This window comes from Aphidius gifuensis, linkage group LG1 (assembly GCF_014905175.1).
Source record: "Aphidius gifuensis isolate YNYX2018 linkage group LG1, ASM1490517v1, whole genome shotgun sequence".
NCBI lineage: Eukaryota > Metazoa > Arthropoda > Insecta > Hymenoptera > Braconidae > Aphidius > Aphidius gifuensis.
The window spans coordinates 3,504,729-3,519,226 of NC_057788.1; the positions used below are offsets into that span (position 1 = coordinate 3,504,729).

The 14,498-nt window shown below is 24.2% G+C and overlaps 4 protein-coding genes across 6 annotated transcripts; 2 read left to right on the forward strand and 2 right to left on the reverse strand.

The window, feature by feature from the left end:
• The first annotated feature begins 95 nt into the window (after positions 1 to 95).
• Positions 96 to 2,632, forward strand: LOC122861024 (phosphatidylglycerophosphatase and protein-tyrosine phosphatase 1). Its single transcript, XM_044165170.1, has 5 exons — positions 96 to 209; positions 1,786 to 1,928; positions 2,016 to 2,096; positions 2,178 to 2,393; positions 2,467 to 2,632. The coding sequence occupies exons 1-5, from the start codon at positions 194 to 196 to the stop codon at positions 2,602 to 2,604; spliced, it is 594 nt and encodes a 197-aa protein (XP_044021105.1). The 5' UTR covers positions 96 to 193; the 3' UTR covers positions 2,605 to 2,632.
• LOC122861023 (mitochondrial GTPase 1) lies at positions 194 to 1,750 on the forward strand. Its single transcript, XM_044165169.1, has one exon. The coding sequence runs from the start codon at positions 194 to 196 to the stop codon at positions 1,154 to 1,156; it is 963 nt and encodes a 320-aa protein (XP_044021104.1). The 3' UTR covers positions 1,157 to 1,750.
• On the reverse strand, positions 2,451 to 5,921 carry LOC122861021 (alanine--tRNA ligase, mitochondrial). The gene is made up of 5 exons (XM_044165164.1): positions 4,734 to 5,921; positions 3,554 to 4,671; positions 3,075 to 3,480; positions 2,769 to 2,985; positions 2,451 to 2,564 (listed from the first exon to the last, which is right to left on the reverse strand). The coding sequence occupies exons 1-4, from the start codon at positions 5,919 to 5,921 to the stop codon at positions 2,773 to 2,775; spliced, it is 2,925 nt and encodes a 974-aa protein (XP_044021099.1). The 3' UTR covers positions 2,451 to 2,564; positions 2,769 to 2,772.
• Positions 5,922 to 9,906: 3,985 nt separating this feature from the next.
• Positions 9,907 to 14,170, reverse strand: LOC122861025 (lysosome-associated membrane glycoprotein 1-like). 3 transcript variants are annotated; one of them, XM_044165173.1, is made up of 7 exons: positions 13,776 to 14,137; positions 13,552 to 13,661; positions 11,694 to 11,801; positions 11,335 to 11,648; positions 11,057 to 11,264; positions 10,798 to 10,980; positions 9,907 to 10,723 (listed from the first exon to the last, which is right to left on the reverse strand). In XM_044165173.1, exons 2-7 carry the CDS (start codon positions 13,601 to 13,603, stop codon positions 10,587 to 10,589), a joined length of 1,002 nt encoding a protein of 333 aa, XP_044021108.1. In that variant the 5' UTR covers positions 13,604 to 13,661; positions 13,776 to 14,137; the 3' UTR covers positions 9,907 to 10,586. The 3 variants fall into 3 exon arrangements, with proteins under 3 accessions (XP_044021108.1, XP_044021106.1, XP_044021107.1); XM_044165171.1 differs by having other exon boundaries at positions 11,335 to 11,801; positions 13,776 to 14,170; XM_044165172.1 differs by having other exon boundaries at positions 11,335 to 11,801; positions 13,768 to 14,011.
• Between the last annotated feature and the right edge of the window lie 328 nt (positions 14,171 to 14,498).

The following is a 14,498-nucleotide window of genomic DNA, read 5'->3' on the forward strand; positions in this document are numbered from 1 at the left end:
TTAATAATTAAAATTGAATAATAAATATACCTATATATTTTCAGTAATCAACAATTGTCATCATCATCATCATCATCAGATCCAGTGCTTCCAAAGTTCCAACAGCATCAACTGCTCAAAAATATAAATAAAAAAATTAAAAACATCACCAATTTAATCATCAAGAATTATTGATAATAAAAAATAATAAAAAATGGCAAATGTAGGAGGTAATGTAGCAAAAACATTTCGTGATAAATTTCGTGTTATTCATAAAGAAACAGTCCAATGGTTTCCGGGTCACATGCGAAAAGGTCTACGTCAAATGCAACAAAAATTAAAAAGTATTGATTGTATTATTGAAGTACATGATGCAAGATTACCATTAACTGGTCGTCTACAAGAATTTCGTAATACAGTTAGTGGTTTAAAACCTCATATACTTGTATTAAATAAAATGGATCTTGCTGATATGTCAAAAGAATCAATAATACGTAAAAAATTAAAAGCCGAGGGTTATGATAAAATAATATTTACAAATTTTAAAGATCAAACATGTCAAGGAATGAAATCATTACTTCCAATATCTGTTGAATTAATTGAACAATCAAATCGTTATAATCGTATGACTGAAATTGAATATGTTACAATGATTATTGGTGCACCAAATGTTGGTAAATCATCATTAATAAATCGTTTAAGAAATAATTATTTACATAAAGGTAATGCAACTGCTGTTGGTAATCTTGCTGGTGTAACACGTTCAGTATTAACTAGAATTAAAATTAATGAAAAACCATTAGTTTATTTACTTGATACACCTGGTATTTATACACCATATGTTAGAGATATTTATGCTGGTTTAAAACTTGCACTTGTTGGTTCATTACAAGATCATCTTGTTGGACAAGAAATTATTGCTGATTATTTATTATTTTGGTTAAATAAACAACGTAAATTTGAGTATGTTGAAAAACTTGGCTTGAAGGAGCCAAATGATAATATCATTGATGTATTGGCAATGGTTGCATTAAAAATGGGTAGAGTTAAAAAAATTAAAAATTATGATGGACAATATATACAACGACCTGATTTTGTTTATGCTGCTGAACATTTTATAAGAATATTTAGAACTGGTGAACTTGGTAGAATTTGTCTTGATGAAGATATACTTTAATTGCTAAATTTACAATTTTTTCATGATTTTTTTTATTGTAAATTTTAAATGATTAATAAATTTGTTTATATTATATTGAAAACAAAAAATTTATTATTATTTCGCATGTGTTTGGAAATCATTGGAGAAATTATTTAATTTAATTTTTTTTTTTTGAAAATCATCAGTTGAGATTGAATTGAGATTTTAAAATATTTAGAATTTCTTGATTGCTTGAGGAATAAATGACTCGCCGACTTGTGTTATTCAAACAAAAATTTTATATTTTCGAAATAATTGTGTTAAAAGAAATCAAACTCAATTTGTCACTTTTTTACCAATCGAAATTAATTTTTTACAATAAATTATAATCTTCAAATCGAAATCTTTGTTGATTAATTAATTTCAAATATAAAATTAAATTATATATTATATTATTAAAGTTATCTTATTTATATTTTTCACAAGGAGATCTTTGATATCCCCACTTTGAATTTTTCCACCTCTTGATTTCACCTAGTAATAACAGTTATTCGTGACTTTCACATTACTTAGTAAATATTCTTTGACACAATAACAACGAGTTTAAAAATTATCCAAAAAATATAAACTAAAAAATTTTAATAATATTTATTTAATTATTATTTTAGCAAGTATGTTTGCAAGAGCAACATTTCTTCCTTCATTATTTTACAATATGATGATGGAAAAAGTATCATCAAGAAGATGGTACGATAGAATTGATGACACTGTAATTCTTGGTGCTCTACCATTTAGAAATATGACCAAACAGGTGATAATAAATTTTTATCTTGTTATTAAATTGATTATTTAAAAAAAAATAAATACATAAACAATAATTTAAATATTTTTAATTAAGCTTGTCAGTGATGAAAATATTTCTGCTGTTGTATCAATGAACGAGGATTATGAGCTCAAGCTTTTTTCAAATACATCAGAAGTAAGTATAAAAATAAAATATAATAATATATTTTTATTTAAATAACAAAAGAATATATATATAATATTTTTATTGTTACAGGACTGGGCAGTACATAATGTACAATTTCTTCAGTTATCAACAACTGACATCTTCGAAACACCGTGTCAAGATAAACTACAAAAAGGAGTTAATTTTATAAATAAATTTAGTGGTAACAATGATAAATCTTCAAATGTAAATAATGGTACTGTTTATGTACATTGTAAAGCTGGAAGAACGAGAAGTGCAACATTGGTTGGTTGTTATTTGATGAAGGTAAATTTAAAAAACAAATATACAAAATTTTAAATAACAAAATAACAATTTTCCTTTATTTTTATTCATTTAGAAACATGGCTGGACACCTTCAGAAGCTGTTGATTTTATGAAAAGTAAACGAGAACATATTCTTCTTCATACAGCCCAGTGGCAAGCACTCAAAACATTCTATAAAAATCATGTTGAAAAAGATCAAAAACGTTATTAAATAATAATTAATAAAATCTTAGAAAATATATATATGTTTTTTTGCTTCTTTAATAAATATTTAAATAATATTTATAATTTTATCTTCCTTGAATAATCAATTTGTTTATAATTGTTTAAAAAAAAAAAAAAAAGCTAAGTTGTTATATTTTAATATTTAAATACCTGATTATATTTTTACAAAATTATTTGACACAAAATATTGAGCTTTTTCAATTGCTTTTTTTGATAAATCATCAAGTTCTTCACGTGATAATTTAACAACTCTTGTGTGACTTATTTCAAGAGGATTTTCATCATTAAATGATCCAATTTTTGATTTTATTATTGGACTAACATGTTCCATCCATAATTTAGCATTAAATTTATCTGTTATAAATTCCTGAAAAATAAAATTTTAAATAAATAGCTTTGTTATTGTTTTTTTTTTTTAATTAAAGCAAAAAGCAATTTATATGTGATTTAAATTACCTTTGGTACAAAACATCTAGCTTTAAGTTTTCTGTTATTTTTAACAATTAAAAATACTGGTGAATTTATTGAATAATCAATTGCAATTTGCAGAGGAATACTTTCAACTTCCATATTATTTAATTTAATACAATGAACAAGATATGGATCTTTGTTTGTTTTAATAGCATTTTCCATTTCTAAATGAATAAATGCTTTAACCATTTCTCTTGTATTATGTGATTTTAAATTTTCAGAATTCATAAATGATTTTTGAAGATTATTCGATGCTGATTTGAGATCTTTTGCTTTTGATCCAGCAACAGCTTTTATTATTCTACTTGATGGACCTTTTGTATTTACTTCTGTTATTTTAAAATATTCAAGAGCACTTGTGTTAAGTAGATGTGTTCCACAGCAAGCTTCTCTAAATAAAAACAACAACGAGTTTATTGTCATCATTCAAGAAAGTTTAGAAGAAAAAAATATATGTATATTACCTAGACTTGAGTTCTGGTCCTTCAATTTCAACAATTCTTATACCATTAGATGGATAATTTTCTCCAGGAACAAGTGTTAAATCCATATCTCCCATCAACTCAATTCCATTTATTTCTTTGGTGACAATAGAAAGTCTAGAATTAATAGCATCATTGATAATTTTTTCTAATAATTCAACGTCATTTTGGGTTATTTTAATACCAAATCCATTGAAGATAAATACTAAATGTTCATCCTTGACAACACTACCACGTTGTGCAATTGCTGGATATATTTTTCTCAGTGCTGCATTTAGTAAATGAGTTGCAGTATGATGTCTCATCAAACCAACTCTTTTTTCTTCATTTAAATTAACTATTGCATTGTCTCCAATGTTTAATGTTTCTTTTTCATCAATCAAAGATGATGGATCAATACTGCCAAAGTGGATTACAATATCTTGAATTTTTATAACTTTTTTAATGTCAATAGAAATATTTTTAATTTGAATTTTACCACAGTCTGATTGTTGTCCACCTTCTGGTGCATACATTGATGTTTTTTCTAACACAATACCAACATGAAGATTTTTTAAATTTTGTTTTTCCAATTGCAATGAATTTCCTTCAATTAAATTACCATTAACAATAATTCCAGTAATTTTTGTTTCTAGCCTTGGAAATTGATGCTGATTATTTTCAAAGCTATAATTATATTTGTGAGAATCATCAGTCGGTTCAACACGAGATTTTAAAACACTCAAAGTCTCTTGAGATATAAATGATTCATCAACTTGTGTTAGACCAATTCTTGAACGCACTTTAACCTTTTCCATATAATTGTGATACTCATTGACATCAACAGCAAGACCTTCAACTTTAGCAAGCTCACTTGTTGTCTCCAAATCAAGACCATGTCTATCATAAAGTATAAATGCCAATTCACCTGATATTTTATTAATTTTATTATTTAAAATTTCAGATTGTAAAAGTTTATAACCCGGTACAAGTCCAGGAGCATATTGTTCACTAATTGTTTTTAATATTGGACGATTTTTTACAATTTTTTGCCACTCTTTACCAGATGTTTTTCTCAATGCAATTAAAAGTTCTTTTTCATGATCAATTATTTTTTGTACCTACAATAAAAAAAAGTAATGAAAATAAATACAAAGCAAATACAAAATATTAAAAAATTTACCTGTGTTATATTTTTTTTTATTTCAGGATAAACATCACCAAGATTTTCTGCAACATGATAACTCAATTCATTAAGTAAACTATCACAATGAAAAATTTCAATACCAATACTAGTAGCTTTTCTTAAGACTCTTCTTAATTTATAATTTTCTTCTGGTACAACTCCATCAGCCAATGCAACAGTTATCATTCTAGCATGATCACTGACAATTCTATATGCAGTATCAATACCACCAATATCAAGCTCACCAAATTTACCCTGATAATTTATACAACCTGATTGTTTTTGTATTGCATCAAATAGTGGTTGAAACAAATCAGTATCATAATTTGAATTTTTATTTTGAAGTATTGCAACAAGTCTCTCAAAACCCATTCCTGTATCAATGTGTTGAGTATCAAGTGGTGTTATTGTGCCATCTTGGAGTCGTTGATGATCAATAAATACAATATTCCATAGTTCAGTTAAATCTGAGTGACCTTGATTAACTTTGAATGCTTGATTGTCTGATGAATTATTATGATCAATATGAATTTCAGTACAGGGACCACATGGTCCAGATAATCCCATTTCCCAAAAATTATCTCTAAGACCAAATGGAATAATTCTATCATCATTAACACCAATACTTTTCCATATTTCTTTTGTTTCATAATCTGGTTGTAAATTAAGATATTCATCACCTTTAAAATATGTTACATACAAACGATTTTTATTAATACCAAATGTATTTGTCAATAAATTCCAGGCATATGTACAAGCTTCAAATTTTTTGTAATCATTGAATGACCAATTGCCAAGCATTTCAAAAAATGTATGATGATATGAATCATGACCTACTTCATTTAAATCATTATGTTTACCACCAACTCTAATACATTTTTGTGAATTTGTTACTCTATTTGCTGGTGGAAGATGATTATTTAAAAATATTCCTTTAAATTGATTCATTCCTGCATTTATAAATGACACTGATGGATCACAAAGTGGTACAACTTTACTTGAACGAACATATTTGTGATTATGATTTTTAAAAAAATTTATAAAATCATTTCTTATTATTTTTGATGATTTTATTGATAAATCATTTGTTGTATTTTTTAACTGTATTTTATGAAAATTTCTAAATGTTTTTTTGTTTATTTTATAAATTGTTTGTAAATTTTTTGAATTATTTATTCGTAACATTTTTAATAATTTCTATATGTACCTTTATTATGTATTTAACAATTCAAAAGTTGTTTTGTTTTTGTTTGTTTAAATACTTTTTAATCAAACGCCATATTTTTTATATTATTGTTATTATTTGTAGAAAACATATCTAAAGTGAAGTTTTCATTTTTTTTTAGGCCGTATTTCCATGTAAAATTATAATGTCAACTTCCAACTTCCAAGTTCCAACTATTTAAATGGCTTGATCTTGTTGCCAAATTAAAAATTAGCAGTTTAATTTATTGTTTATATTTATTTTAATTTTAAAAATTTAATAATTACAATTATTCATTTATTCACATAAAATGTGGACAAATTTGTTTATTTGTTATTTGAAATAACTTATTTCATATTTTTCTTACTTGTATAATCATTATATTATTTTTAAGGACATTTATTTATTTGTTTATTATTTTTTGCACCTGTATTCAATCATTGCTAAATATTATTCACTCGATTATAAATCACGCTTATGCATAATGCTATCTATTTTAGCGAACATAATGTTTTAAAAATAAAAAGAAAAAATAGTAAAAAACTAAATAAAAGCAACTATCTCTACTCAGCTGTTTTCTTCTCAATTTCTATGAATCTGTATAGAAAACCATCAAACTGACGAAAAGAACAAGAAAAAAAACCTGAATCTCAGTGTTAATTTTTTTTTACTCGAGTATGGTCACATTTTTCTCTCAGTCTGAATTATTTTATTTTTTTTATTTTACTGAATCCTAAATAAATATAAATAAATTTTTAACATGGCATTTAACAAAACAATTTTATGGCTTGTTATTTTTGGAGGTATTGTAGATTTTATAAATATTATTTAATTATTCATTATGTTAATTGTATTTAAAATTGCAAATTAAAAATATTAATTCTATATAATAAAATTTTTATTTTAGTAACCTGTGCAATTAGTGCTGCTAGTACACAATTATCCAGAACAGAGTTTTTAGAAACATTTCAAGCAGATATAAGGAAATTTGCTAAATTAGAAAAACAAGCAGAAACCCTCTGGGATAGTTTAAAGCCCTACTCTGTTGATATGGAGCGTTATCATCTATATAGTCTGGGATATTGGATCATTAACCACGAGTTAAAGGATTTAAATCCTGAAATGATTGACTTACTAATCAATCGTATTGCGGATTTAAAAGTGGCAGATTTTAAAAATGAATTTTATATAGACTTGCTAAAAAAGATGAAAAGAAAGAATAAGATTGGAACAAGATTGGAATACGAAATTGATGACATTATTTATGAGTTAGAAAAAAAGTATGCCGACAGCAAACCATCATGGTGGATCAGAGCTTTGAATTGGCTTGGTATTTTATAATTATATATCAATCGATATTTTTGATCAATGTCAAAACATTAAATAAAATTTCACTGCACCATTTAAACCACATGTAATTTTTTATTTTTTAAACACACAATAAAAAAATTTAATTATAATACATTTATTAGTTGAAAAATTTTGTTGGTAAAATAAGGTATAGATATTTATTGTTTAGCTATTAACAAGGCCAAGTAAAAAATTATTCAAGTTTATTTTACTTGGTAAAACTATAGCCAAAACTAGAAAACTAGAGACTTGGAAGTGGAACTGAATCTACCTGCGTCCACGAAATTATAGTAAAAGGGCATAATATCCGAGAATAAACGGTGACCCTTACTGCAGGGTGCCATGGATCTGAATTTAAATTTACCTGAATTTATACCTAAGTCCACATTTACCGATTCCCAACTTGTATAATAACAAACAATGACACCCAGAGACCAGGCTTAGATATGATAATGTATTGAAAAAAATGTCTGTTTTTAAGACAAGGACAAAAACTGAAAAACCGAGGGCAAGAAAACTCTGAATCTTCTCAGTAGAAAATTTTCATTATTCGAGTAAAATCACATTTTTTAAACTCCATTATTTAATTATTTTTTTTTAAATATTTTTTTAAGTGAATAATTTGTTGTTATAATTATTTCCAGTTAAATATATAAATTAATAATTTGTTATTTATTGGCCAATTTTATAATATGGCTTTTAGAAAAATAATTGTGATGCTTGTCATTATTGCCTCAAGTGATATTTTTAAAGGTATTGTGGATTTTATAAATTAGTAAATTAACGACTATAAAAGTCTGTCTAAATTTGATCATTTAAAATATTGATTATCGTATTTTTTTATATAAATGATTTTTTTTGTATTTTTAATTTTACATATACTAACTGCTAAAAAAATTGTGTATAATGTCTAATAATTTAAAATATAAATTTAAATTATAATATATATTTTAAAATCCTAAATACAATTTTTATTTTTATTTTCAATATGAAATTTAATTAATTATTATAACTATTATTTCCACCATTATACTAGATGCCAAATTAACGCTTTCTACTTTTTTTTTTCTTTTAGCAACCATTTTTGGAGAAGGATACGAAACAAAAGACATAACAGAAATTGACCCCGAGATTCTTGCATTTTCAAAAGATATTAAAACCTTCTGGAACATTGTAAACACTTACTATACAAACTATGAGCAGCACCGACTAAATAATATCGAAAAGTATATCGTTAATAGTATCAAGAAATCAAAAGATGAATTCTGGACTCGGCTAGTACTTAGTCGTTTATATAAATGTTCACCAGTTGATGTGAAAAATGAATTTTTTATAAAATTATTACAAGAAATGAAAATTCAAAAAAACATTGCGCATTTTTCTGTTTATGAAGTTGACGAAATGATTGATTGTCTGAGATTTAAATTTTTTTTTAACTTTATAAATTATTTTGACACTACAACAAATTAAAAAAAATATTTGTTACGTATTGGTATATTTTTAATTAATAAATAAATAATATTTGGTAAATTCAAGGGACATATTTTAATATCGAGTAGTACATAAATTTTTACTTTTAATTTTTATAATTATTTTTCAGTTTTTGCACCATTCACATTTTATTTAAATATTTTTTTTTTACCTTTTTTAATATTATTTTCATTATTACTATTATGGGAATCCTTAATTACTATTGGTCAGGAGATGTTCTCACTTGGTATCATCCCTTCTTAATTCAATAATTTTATGGGAATTTTTATTTTATAATTTTAAGGAGGAAATAAAATATAAAATCTATTTAATTTTCAAACAAATAAAAATAAAATTAATTTAATATTTCAATAATAAATATAAATTATAAATAAAATAAATTTCAGTGAAGTTAAAATATAAATTAATCCTGGTGATGAATTATTTCCTTTAAAGTTGTTATCAACACCGTAGTTCATCTTGGATATTATTTTTATAAATTATATAATTTCATTTAGGTAAATTACGTACTCGTTATAATTGTAATGCACTCATAATTACAATAAATACAGCAACATTAACTAAAATTAGAAAAAACACATAAAAATCTATATATGAACCAGATAGATCCCAATCCATATGAACAATACTCGACCACCAACAATAACTTCATCATTATCATTATTATTAGTAAATGAAACTCTTGATAAATTAATTAATGGTACAGCTGTTTTAAAATCATCAGATAAAATTTTCTTGTTTAATATTAAATATATTATCTTTAAGTGCAACTGAAAACAGTGACGCTGAGTCATCAGTTGGTGTAAAAAGTAATGTTTTTAGTCCAAAACAAATAGCAGCAATACGTTCTTTTGATACAGACCATTTTCCAACTGACCAAGAATTACCAATACCAATATCCCATAGTCTAAAATGAACTAAATTAAAAAAACAATTATAATTAGTTAAAAAATATTATAAAAATAAATTCAATAATTATAATTTATTATCTAAAAACCTTGATATGTTTTATATAAATTTGAACGTCCATAACATTATTTATTTACCGAGCCTCTTTGTAAATTATTAATATTTATCATAGAATAAAAATAAATAAATGAAATTATAATTATAAAAACATTTGTATTTTTTCTTTTAATTAATCAATTTTTATTGAATTTTACAAATTTATTACAATCAATTTTGAATAACCACTGATTCCCAAGGCTTATCAATGACAAAAAAAAAAAAAGTTAATATATTTTTCAAAAATAAGGGAATGTTATCACATTAATAATATAAACATAAGAAGAAAGCAATAATAAATGAAACATGATACTCTTTGATTGATGTTACAAAAAATATATCTAATCAAAATTAATAATAATTAGAATTTTAATATTAATAATATTAATAAACTTATTGAGCAAAATTTAAACAAAAAAAAAAAAGAATATGTAATGAAGAAACTGTATGAAAAAAAAAAAAAAAAAAACAAGTAATATTAACTCAGATCTATTACTGTAGTTTTTTTATTCTTTTTTTTTCTTTTTCATTTTGCTCTGTCGTTGGATTTATATATATATTTTTTCTCATTAATTTTGATAGTATCAAAAAAAAAAAAAACAACTAAACATGAAAACGACATCACGATTGTTGAAACATAAAAAAAAGCAAAAAAAAGGCAAATAAAGCTAATAAAAATATGTTTTTTAAATTCGGATTGTTTAAATTTTTTTTTAGGGTAATTACTGGTATCATAAGTTCTAATTAAATAGAAAAAAATATATATATATTAAGGTGAATCGATTATGGCTTGTGTTTGATTACATGCTGACATAACCACGTGCTTGACTGTTTCTACGTCCAATAAGATATGCAACTAGTACTAAAACAACTAGTGCAATTAAAACACATCCAACAGCAATTGGTACAATGTCAGTGACATCAGTACAATCATCAGCTGTTGATAAAAAAATAAATCATGTAATAAAACATTTAATTTACAATCAATTGTTATGAAATTAATCTACTTACCAGAACCAAAGTTTGTTGATTTATCAGTTTTAAATGCTTGGAATTGAAGATTGCTTATTTTAATATGTACTGTTGTTTTGTTTAAATTTGTTTTCATTTGAATATCTTGTTTTGCTGAACATTTATATGAATTACCAAAACGAGCTTTATATCCACTTTCACCAGTGAGATTCATTGAATAATCTATGAAATAAAAATAATTCAATTAAATATATAAATTTATTAATTTTATTATTTAATTATTATCGTAAAAACTTACTTGAATTAATTTTTGGTAAATTAACATTTGAAATAACAGCTTCAATATGATGAAGTGAATAAGTTTTAACATCATTGACAAAATGAATAGTCATATTATTTGTATTATTCATCCATGATATTGTCATGACTTGTTCTGATTTACCAGAGCAATTACCACTAACTTGTGTTGTATTATCATTTGGTAAATTAATTTGTTGTGTAACAGTCTAAAAAATATTAATCATCATTTAAATATAAGAATTTATTATAAATTAATTTAATAATATTTAATTTTACCTTATTATCTGTTGTCAAGTATGTAACATCAAATTGTGTAGCCATTTTAATAACAATACAAGTTTCATTTGTTGTATTTAATATCCAATTGCCAGTTGTTGGTTCTGGAACTGGGCTTGGTGGTGATGGAGATGGTGTTGGTGCTACTGTTGTTGTTGTTGTGGTTGTAGTTGTTGTTGTTGTTGTTGTGGTTGTTGTTGTTGAATTTGATGGTGGTGTTGGTGCTACTGTTGTTGATGTTGTTGTTGAATTTGATGGTGGTGTTGGAGATGGAGATGGTGATGGTGCAACTGTTGTTGTTGTTGTTGTTGAATTTGACGGTGGTGATGGTGCTACTGTTGTTGTTGTTGTTGTTGAATTTGATGGTGGTGTTGGAGATGGAGATGGTGATGGTGATGGTGCTACTGTTGAAGTTGTTCCATTTGATGGTGGTGGTGTTGGCTCTACTGATATTGGCTTCTCAATAGCTTGAATAATATGAAAAAATAAATCATTTTACTATATCGCAAAAAATAAAAAAAACAAAACATAATTTTTAAATTTAAAATAAATATTGTACATACAACTACATTCCTGTTGTTTTTTTTATTTTTTATCAGTGAAACAAATAAATAAAAATAAATAAAAAAAAAACTCATGAAAATTTCCACAAAGTTTATCATAATATACTCGGTATGTACTCATTTGGACTATTGATTAAAATACAACAGAACAATTGTATATTATTTTTAAAATACTTTTATATTACTACAAAAAATACAGAGTGTATATTATCATCATATAAAAATGTGTGATTAGTTGGAAAAAAAAAATTATATCTCAAATTTGCATTGATAAAAATTAAATGAAATTTTATATTTATTTCATTGAAATTAAATATCAACAAACGGAAATAAAAAATAAATAAAAGGAAAAAAAACCTACGACGGTTTTTGATGATCTCATTAAGGACAATTTTAACTGGCTTCGTAATCTTTTTTGTCGATGACAAAGTAACCAACGAAATATGAATCTTTTTTTTTCTTTTTTTCCCTCTTCTTCATGACGTGATGGAAATTATTTGTTTAAAAAATTATGAGATATCTTATCGCTTGTAATGGACACGAACACATTCAACATTTGTTATTTTATAAACGAGAATGGGAAAAAATATATATAAAAATATAATAATAGAAGAATTTGATGATGTAAATTTTCAAGCACATGATATTATAAAATAATAATCTTATCATTTTATTTGTTTGGCTAAATATATTTATTTATGGTTTTTCAAATAGAAATTCAATTTTTATTCAGCTATATATATTTTTTATTTTTTGTAAAAAAATAAACTGGTTATCGATGATTGAAAAATAAAGTAATAGTTACAGAGAGCAACTGTTGAAGGTCATTTGGAGATAATAAAAATGTGAATAACATAAAACCATGATATATTTTCTCCACAGTATTAAAAACACTAATATAAAAACCAAAAAAAATATTAAAATATTCAAAACAATGAACAATTATTGTAAAAATACTTTTTACTTTTTTTTTTTTCTTTTTTAAACTGCGGCTGAGTCATCAAACTTTTTTATTTTTTTTACATACATAAACATCTTCCAGACGTGTTTATTTATTTATTATTATTTTGTCACAAAGCTGTTACGTGATTTTTCTTTGTGTCCATTTTTTATATTTATCCATTAATACATACTGATAATTTAAGAGTCAGAGAAAAATGGTGGGCTACAAATATATTTATTTTTATGATTAAAAAAAATGAAAAAAAATAAAAAATAAACCGGTTCGAGAAGTTTGTTAAAATAAATAAAAATATAAAATAATATTGTAATTAATAGTTCATTGGCTTGTTGATAATAATAATAATAATAATTAAATTTTAAAATAAATTATTACCAATAAAATCAAAAAAATTTTTCTTCTTATTTTTCTGTTATTTTTAATGTAAATAGTGCAACGTCATGTCTGACATCACAACAACTTGGCATTTAATCAAAATTATCTTGAAAATTTGATTATTAATTATTATTAATTACTCAAAAAATTTATAAAAATATTAAACAATATTTTACAATAAATAACCTAATAAAAATCATGATGATAATAATATCTATTTTAAATTAAATAACTACGCAAAAAAAAAGAAAAAAACTGCGACAAATTAGTGGCTTATTATTTTAAAAATAGCATAATAAATTATTAAAAATTATTTACCAGAAACCAAGAGCACACTGCAACAAAGAACAATGATAGCTGATAACTTCATTGTAATTATTGTGTAATTAAATTAATTATTGCACAATTGTATAGAAATAATCCAACGCCTGTGTAAAAAATAGAATTGAAAAAACAAATTAGAAAAAATACCACACTTTATATAATGAAATTTTTATATTCACAATATTGTATTTAAATGATATTTAAACAAACCGTTATACCTTGTTGAACAAATTTATTTGTTATAATTTTAACTTTCAATAAATATATTTGTTAATTCGTGCACGTTTTTGCGACGAATGTTTCTCGTTTGGTTTTTGCTAATTTGCTTTGTGGTACAATGGCACTGTAGAGTGTAGAAGCAGACAGAAGGGATATGTTGAGATATTACACGTTATTACAATTTACACGACTTTTTTTTTATTTAACGAGTGGGGCAACCTTATGTGGGGGTGATACTTGACAAGAGAAAAAGACAAATATACACAAAAAATTTAAGAGAGCAACAGAGTGAGAGTTTTAAAAAATATATACCCAAGATTGAACAAAATATTTAAAAGAGAGATGAAAAATATAATTTTTCAGCTTTGACATACGACAGACATATTTGTTTGTTTTTTTTTTTATTTATTTTTATTATTCTCGGCGACAGTAGCGACATACGATCACTTTTGTAAGCAAAAAAAATAAATAATAATAATCAAAGGTTTAAGGTTATGTTGACAAATTAAAAAAACAAAATTAATAAACAATTGTTTGTTTTATTGTCATTGTTGTTGATATATTGTTGACGAATTAGAAATAAAAAATAAAATTACTATTTGATAATAAACATTCAGGTAATTGTAAAAAATAATTGAATTAATTTGTTGTGTTTTTATAAATTTGGCTAATAATGTGATTTATATTTTTTTAGATAAATTATTAATAATGGCAAGTTTGTC

Excerpts from the sequence above, each read along its gene's own strand:
- LOC122861024 (XM_044165170.1), top strand. Across the intron at positions 1,929-2,015 it reads TTAGAAATATGACCAAACAG|CTTGTCAGTGATGAAAATAT; the intron begins GTGATAATAAAT and ends TTTTTAATTAAG. Across the intron at positions 2,394-2,466 it reads TTGGTTGTTATTTGATGAAG|AAACATGGCTGGACACCTTC; the intron begins GTAAATTTAAAA and ends TTATTCATTTAG.
- LOC122861023 (XM_044165169.1), top strand. The coding sequence starts at position 194 with ATGGCAAATGTAGGAGGTAATGTAGCAAAAACATTTCGTGATAAATTT.
- LOC122861025 (XM_044165171.1), bottom strand. The coding sequence starts at position 13,603 with ATGAAGTTATCAGCTATCATTGTTCTTTGTTGCAGTGTGCTCTTGGTT. Across the intron at positions 11,265-11,334 it reads ACTTGACAACAGATAATAAG|ACTGTTACACAACAAATTAA; the intron begins GTAAAATTAAAT and ends AATATTTTTTAG. Across the intron at positions 10,981-11,056 it reads TTTACCAAAAATTAATTCAA|ATTATTCAATGAATCTCACT; the intron begins GTAAGTTTTTAC and ends TTTATTTCATAG.
- LOC122861021 (XM_044165164.1), bottom strand. The coding sequence starts at position 5,921 with ATGTTACGAATAAATAATTCAAAAAATTTACAAACAATTTATAAAATA. Across the intron at positions 4,672-4,733 it reads TAAAAAAAAATATAACACAG|GTACAAAAAATAATTGATCA; the intron begins GTAAATTTTTTA and ends TTTTTATTGTAG. Across the intron at positions 3,481-3,553 it reads GGACCAGAACTCAAGTCTAG|AGAAGCTTGCTGTGGAACAC; the intron begins GTAATATACATA and ends GTTTTTATTTAG.